The following is a 7,581-nucleotide window of genomic DNA, read 5'->3' on the forward strand; positions in this document are numbered from 1 at the left end:
CGTGGATGCAGTAATATTTGAGTAAAACTTAAACGAACTTAAAATAAATTTGCGTTTGCCAAAAAATCAAAATCATTCGCTTTTAATTTACAGTCCGCTGGCTTAGCTACATAAAAAATTGGTCCATCGTACCGGATCAGGCGCGAACGAGAAAAAATAAAATAAAAATATAATTTTATGGTTTCGGGTTTTCTTAAATTTCTGCACCAAGTGAGGGGAGTAAAATGCAGAAGTTGAAGGCGAAACGATCCTTGCTAAAAGGAGCGGTCACACGCATCTTAAATTTCGTGACTAGCAGTGGAGCTGATTCTCCAGTGGCAGACTGGGAATGCCGTTATCACTGCGAAATTGCACGCGTCTGGCGTATCAAATGTTTTTGAGTCCACTCGCGGAGACTGTTCGGTTGCCGATATTTTATCANTGGAGCGTCTTGAAGAGGTATGGAGTGAATACCGCGACATCGTTCGAGCCATGGTAGAGAAGAGCGATGGCGAGGAGGAGGCCCTGGTGGAGATTCAAGTAGATGCAGAGGAATTTGCAGAGCGCGTGCTGAACACAAAAGGTAAACTTCGAGCACATATCACTGCGAAATTGCACGCGTCTGGCGTATCAAATGTTTTTGAGTCCACTCGCGGAGACTGTTCCGTTGCCGATATTTTATCATCGCAAACGGAAGTTTTAAGTAATTTGGCCAAGCAGGTGTCTGGACCAAATTTAAGTTTCATGCCAAAGTTAAAAATCAAATCGTTCTCTGGGGAGTTAACTGAGTGGAAATCTTTTCATGATTCGTATGTCACTTCCATTCACAACAACTCGGTGTACTCAGCGTGTCAAAAGTTTCAGTTGCTGAAGAGTTACTTGACGGAAGCAGCATACGAGTTAATTGGGCATATTCCTGCGACTAACGATAATTATCTAGAGGCATGGAGTAAGCTATGTGCGCGCTATAATAAGCTTGGTGTTATAGCGCATACTCAAGTTTCAAAGTTTCTTAGTTTGACAACTTTAAGTAGCCAATCTGTTTCATCTTTACGTAAATTATATGACGGAGCTGACGAGGTTATTCGTGGATTGCGCGCACTGGGCGAACAAGCAGAAAAGAGGGACATCTGGCTAATACATATTCTACTCGGTAAACTCGATTCGACAACTGCCAGGGAATGGACGAAGTTCACGAAATCAGACAACGATTTTCCAACATTAAATGAGTTTTTGACGTTTTTGGACAACGCATGTATCACGTTGGAATCTGTAACACCGGCAGCCACATCGCGTACGGGAAGCCGTTCAGTTGCAGTTAAGACACATCAAACGACGATAGAAATGAAAGTTAAATGCCAAAAATGCGGCGGTATACATGAGTTGCATCAGTGCAGAGAATTTCTTAGTATGGATGTTAAAGCTCGCAGAGCCTTTGTGGCCACTAAACGCATATGTTACAACTGCCTTAGAGTCGGTCATATATCAAATAATTGCCGCTCAAAATTCTCGTGCCGTAATTGTCGAAAACGACACCATAGCCTCTTACATGAAGATAATCAGCAAACGCAGAAGTTAGAGTCATTAGTGGACTCTGCAGTTAATGTGAACTTTCACGCGCTACCTGCCATTAACACTCTTTTGCCGACAGCGGTATGTCTGGTAAGCGATAGCTATCAGTGTAAACAGTCGTGTCGCTTGTTGTTGGACAGCGGTTCTGAGAAAACTATTATATCAGAGAGCACCGTCAGTCGCTTAGGGCTACATCGAAAGCATGCAAGAATACCGGTACATGGTTTGGACAACTCAGCTACTGGAATATCGCGCGGCTGGGTTTCTCTTCAAATAACTTCCAGTGACAACAATAATACGTTCACAGTCGATGCGCTAATTATGCCAACAATTGCATCGTTTATGCCGGCAAATGAACTAAATAAAGAGCAGTATATTTCTTTTTTGTCTTTAGACTTGGCGGATCCATAGTTTTTCATACCTGCGCCAATAGACATTCTTTTGGGGAACGATAAATTTTTTGAAATTTTGAGGGGCGAAAAGATTAGAGGAAAAGAACAAAATTTATGTGCTCTTTCAACATCACTGCGGTGGATCGTAGGTGGCGATTTAACCAACAATGCGAGCAATAGAAGCGTGGGAGTATTTCTTAATAACGTAGACATCGACCAAACACTTACACGATTTTGGGAGACGGAAGAGGTCGAATACGCACATCAATTGACAGACGACGAGCTAAGGGCAGAGCAATCATTTTCGAGTACGTATACGAGATCGGACGATGGCAAGTTTAGCGTTGAGCTTCCTTTTAAAACTAAAGTTAACAATTTTGGAAATTCTTTTGAGTGCGCACTTAAGCGACTGCAAGCAACAGAACGCAGGCTTGCAGGCAACCCGGATCTAAAATCGCAGTATTCAAATTTTATGGCGGATTACATCGCTTTAGATCATATGGAGAAGATCCCAGATGAGGAAATTAGTAAATCACCTAACGAGTGCTGCTATTTACCTCACCATCCCGTTTTTAAAAACGATAGCACAACAACGAAGCTACGCGTTGTTTTTGATGGATCTGCACGTAGTGGAAGCCACTCGTCGCTGAATGATGCGCTGCTTATTGGGCCATCGCTTTTGAGAGAGATTTTTGATATTTTACTCCGGTTCCGTCGACATCGCTACATAATGTCTGGTGACGTCGAAAAGATGTACCGCATGATTTGGGTGCACGATTACCACCGGGATTTCCAACGTATTTTGTGGCGAAGTTCACCCGAGGAGCCGGTGAATCACTACAGGTTAAAAACTGTGACTTATGGCACAGCATGTGCACCATTTCTTGCAGTGAGGGTATTGGAAGAGCTTGCAAAAAAATCTCAAGACACTCATCCTTTGGCATCACAGGTAATTTTCAATGATTTTTATATGGATGACGTTATGACAGAGGCAGAGTCTTTTGACGACCTTCTTAAAATCCATAGAGAGCTAGTTGCTCTTCTTAAAGGTGCAGGTATGAATTTGCGTAAGTGGAGTAGCAACTGCAATGAGTTACTAAATTCTCTTCCCGAAGTAATGCGAGAGATGTCGCCTGTTAACTTGGAGCCACCGAAAATGCTCAAATTACTTGGAATGAAGTGGAACCCTGTTAATGACGTATTTTCATTTTGCCTTTCATACTCTTCATCGACAGTGGCAACAAAGCAGTCGATACTGTCAGATGCGGCGCGCATATATGACCCTTTAGGTTTTCTTACACCATGCACAGTTTTGATAAAAATGTTTTTCCAAGAGCTGTGGCTTCTCAAATTAGACTGGAAGGACGAGGTTCCGACTAGCGTTTCGGCACATTGGTTAAAACTCAGAAGCACACTTTCAACAATAAATTCATTGCAAATTCCAAGAAGAGCATTGTTCGCACTAGGTCGTAACGAATTACATGGCTTTTGCGATGCTTCTCAAAACGAGTACGCTGCCGTCGTCTATTGCCGTTCTGAGTATGAGGGTAAAATAACAACTCAACTTGTGGCTGCAAAGAGTCGCGTCGCTCCGCTCAAGCAAATATCTTTACCTCGTCTGGAGTTATGCGGTGCTGTCCTTCTCTGTCGGCTGATGAATCGTGTAGTGAAGACTCTGCAATTCGATAGAATGGCAGTTCAAATGTGGACGGACTCATCGATCGTTCTTCATTGGTTATCGGCTGTGCCGCGGCGCTGGTCTGTTTACATCGCAAATCGGACATCGGAGATATTGACTAGTTACAAAAGCTCTCAATGGCATCATATTCGCTCATCACACAACCCAGCTGATCCCGCTTCTAGAGGCGTATGGCCTTCGGAACTACACACATTGAACATATGGTGGTATGGTCCCCCTTGGCTCAACCAACAAAAGGAGTTCTGGCCGAAGTCAAGTGCGTTGTCAGACATTCGTCATGGCGATCTAGAAGAACGTAAGAATCAACCAGAAGCTCACACTAAACTCTTCTTTCTATCTACAGAAGATCATATAATAATTGGTCCACTGTCATCGCGCATTTCAAAGTGGTCTCGACTAGTGCGCTCTGTGTCATATTGTCTACGATTTATTGGTTCTGTATGCAAACGAAAATATGAAACGTTCCTGTCATCTAATGAACTCAAGGCTGCTACCGTCTTCATCATACGTGCCGTTCAAGAAGAGCTGTTCTCAACTGACATTGCTGCCATGAATAAAAAAATCGCCATTTCTAACAAAAGCAATCTTTTGCCACTATCACCATTCTTAGATGACAATGGAGTGCTTAGGGTAGGCGGAAGAATCAAAAATTCATCAGCATCATTTGACATTAGACACCCCATCATATTATCTTCGAAACACAAGATTGTCGAGATGTTAGTTAACTATACACATATTTTACATTTGCATGTTGGGGTTACACAGCTTATATTTATTCTGAGACAACAATACTGGATTTTGGGCTCGCGAAATCTTGCGAGAAAAATTGTTCATAACTGTTTAACGTGTTTCAAGCTGCGAAAGTGTACTCAGACGCAATTAATGAGCGACTTGCCTATAGAGAGGGTGAGATTCCAACGACCATTTTCTAAGGTAGGCTGCGACTATGCTGGTCCTTTTTTACTAAAGGTTGAGATAGGCAGACTGCCGCGTAAGGCCAAGGGCTACATTTCTCTCTTTGTATGCTTCGTAACAAAGGCCATACACTTGGAGCTAGTCGGCGATTTAACTACCGAAGCGTTTATTGGCGCCTTGGATCGTTTCATTTCAAGGCGTGGACAACCGGAAGAAATTTGGTCTGATAATGCGACAAATTTTGTTGGCGCTAAACGTAAACTTCATGAAATGTACCAGATTCTGGAAGCTCAACAACGAAGTTCCGAAGTTGCAGATTTTCTTTCTTTGAATGGCATTACTTGGCGTTTCATACCACCTTCATCACCACATTTCGGAGGGCTTTGGGAAAGCGGTGTGAAATCGGTGAAAACACATTTGAAACGAGTAATTGGCGAAACAACTTTAACATATGAACGATTTTACACGCTCTTGGCTCGTATAGAAGCGCTGCTGAATTCGCGACCACTGTGCCCTAGCAATGATGGAGAAATTGATGCCCTTACTCCTGCTCATTTCTTGATTGGGCAGCCATTTACTGCGCGAGCAGAACCTACCGTCGACTCGGCTGCAAATATACATCCGCTAAAGCAATGGGAAAAGGTAAAACACATGGCGCAAGGTTTCTGGAACCGATGGCACGCTGAGTATCTCACTAGTCTTCAGCAACGGAAGAAGTGGCAAAACGAAAAGACGAACTTAAAACTGCACGACATCGTTATCGTTCGCGAGCCTAATATACCTCAGTCGCAGTGGATGCTTGCAAAGGTTGTAAAACTTTTTCCAAGTTCTGATGGCAAGGTGAGAGTAGTTGCAATAAAGACCGCAAGAGGGGAGTACGTACGACCGGTAACCAAACTCGCATTGCTTCCTTCCTCAGTAGGACCTAGGTCCTCCAGCGGCCCGGAGGATGTTCCGTAACCAGCAATATAATTTCAGTTTCAAGTAGGGTATATATGTTCTCTTATACTACCTTTCATAAATATGTATGTAATTTCATTTCACATCAATACATAGCTAAATATACATATGTGCATAGGTTCTTTTATCCCATACGATTGTGTTGTAGTCCAGTTATGTACGGTAATATCAGCCCATAAGGCACCTGAGGTATTTATATTTTCTGGAGTAGACTCGTTTTTTTAGTTTCGCTTCAGCATCACGTGGATGCAGTAATATTTGAGTAAAACTTAAACGAACTTAAAATAAATTTGCGTTTGCCAAAAAATCAAAATCATTCGTTTTTAATTTACAGTCCGCTGGTTTAGCTACAACATCCTTATTCTTCGCGGCAAGAATAGCTCCTTCACTGAGCCAATCGTGATTTCTATATTTAGTTTGAATATGCGGAAACATTCTTTCGATCAGTTCTCCTTGCAATGTTTCTATGTGACAAAAATTATCAGGCAACAAAATTCGTCCTAATCTCTCATTGACTGCAGCTTTCCGTTCCCTATGTTCAGTACTTGTCCCGAGAGTACCTAGGCTGATTAATCGCTCTGTACTTGGACACGCATATTCGTAATCAACTGCAATGTATGTATGTTCGTCTTGCCACAATGTTGAATACTTCAGCCAAGCATTTATCTCATCCGCTTGAGTAAATCGAGATATTACAGGCAATGTTTGCGTAAAATCTCCTGCGAGCAGTATCAATGCATTTTTGAATGGTTGAACATTTCTACGCAAATCTCGTACCGATCGATCAAGAACCTCAAGAGATTTTTTGTGTGGCATCATTCACTCGTCCCAAACAATGAGTTTACATTTTTGTAATAAGTACTTTTCCTATACCGGATGTTCTGGAAATATTGCACATGGGAGTTTCGATGATTTGTATGTTCAATGGCAGCATAGGAGCTCAATGAGAAGTGTTTCCACCTGGTAACAATGTCGCAGATATTCCAGACGAAGCGGGAGCTACGACTATGTAATTTTTTCATCGAACCGTTGCCACAATCTTTTAAGGAATGTTCTCCTAGTTCCTCCTGGCGCATCCAAGTAGAAGGTCATTTATCATTTGCATCTTCTTACCACCAGCGGATTGGGAGTCGAACACTTTTAGACCTGGAATGTCGGTTCCCATTCGAACGCCAATCGCTTTGCTTCGTTATCCAACTTGGAAAAGGCAGGTCATTGGCATACGCCAGAAATTACACGCCCTTGTAAAAAATTGTTCGTGAGTGGTTCCGTTCTGCTGCACTCATTATTAGATATTCCAGACGAAGCGGGGGCTTCCTGGCGCATCCAAGTAGAAGGTCATTTATCATTTGCATCTTCTTATTTGGCGCTGTAACCGCATACGCGATTTTAGCCGAGTTGAACAAAGCCCGCCAGTCGCTTCTCTCTGTACCAACTTACGCCAATTGGAAATGCCTTGTGAAGCCAAGTCGTTCTCCACTTGGTCTTTCCATTATAGTGGGCACCTCCCTCTTTCTCTGTTACCACCAGCGGATTGGGAGTCGAATACTTTTAGACCTGGAATGTCGGTTCCCATTCGAACGCCAATCGCTTTGCTTCGTTATCCAACTTGGAAAAGGCAGGTCATTGGCATACGCCAGAAATTACACGCCCTTGTAAAAAATTGTTCGTGAGTGGTTCCGTTCTGCTGCACTCATTATTAGATATTCCAGACGAAGCGGGGGCTTCCTGGCGCATCCAAGTAGAAGGTCATTTATCATTTGCATCTTCTTATTTGGCGCTGTAACCGCATACGCGATTTTAGCCGAGTTGAACAAAGCCCGCCAGTCGCTTCTCTCTGTACCAACTTACGCCAATTGGAAATGCCTTGTGAAGCCAAGTCGTTCTCCACTTGGTCTTTCCATTATAGTGGGCACCTCCCTCTTTCTCTGTTACCACCAGCGGATTGGGAGTCGAATACTTTTAGACCTGGAATGTCGGTTCCCATTCGAACGCCAATCGCTTTGCTTCGTTATCCAACTTGGAAAAGGCAGGTCATTGGCATACGCCAGAAATTACACGCCC

At 43.0% G+C, this 7,581-nt stretch overlaps 1 protein-coding gene across 1 annotated transcript; it reads left to right on the forward strand.

Annotated features, from left to right (window-relative positions):
• Positions 1–471: 471 nt before the first annotated feature.
• On the forward strand, positions 472–1,962 carry LOC108372080 (uncharacterized). The gene has a single exon (XM_017627722.1). It carries the CDS (start codon positions 472–474, stop codon positions 1,960–1,962), a length of 1,491 nt encoding a protein of 496 aa, XP_017483211.1.
• Positions 1,963–7,581: the final 5,619 nt, after the last annotated feature.

Source organism: Rhagoletis zephyria, unplaced genomic scaffold (genome assembly GCF_001687245.7).
Source record: "Rhagoletis zephyria isolate East Lansing unplaced genomic scaffold, Rhagoletis_zephyria_1.1 Rzeph_scaffold_05424, whole genome shotgun sequence".
NCBI lineage: Eukaryota > Metazoa > Arthropoda > Insecta > Diptera > Tephritidae > Rhagoletis > Rhagoletis zephyria.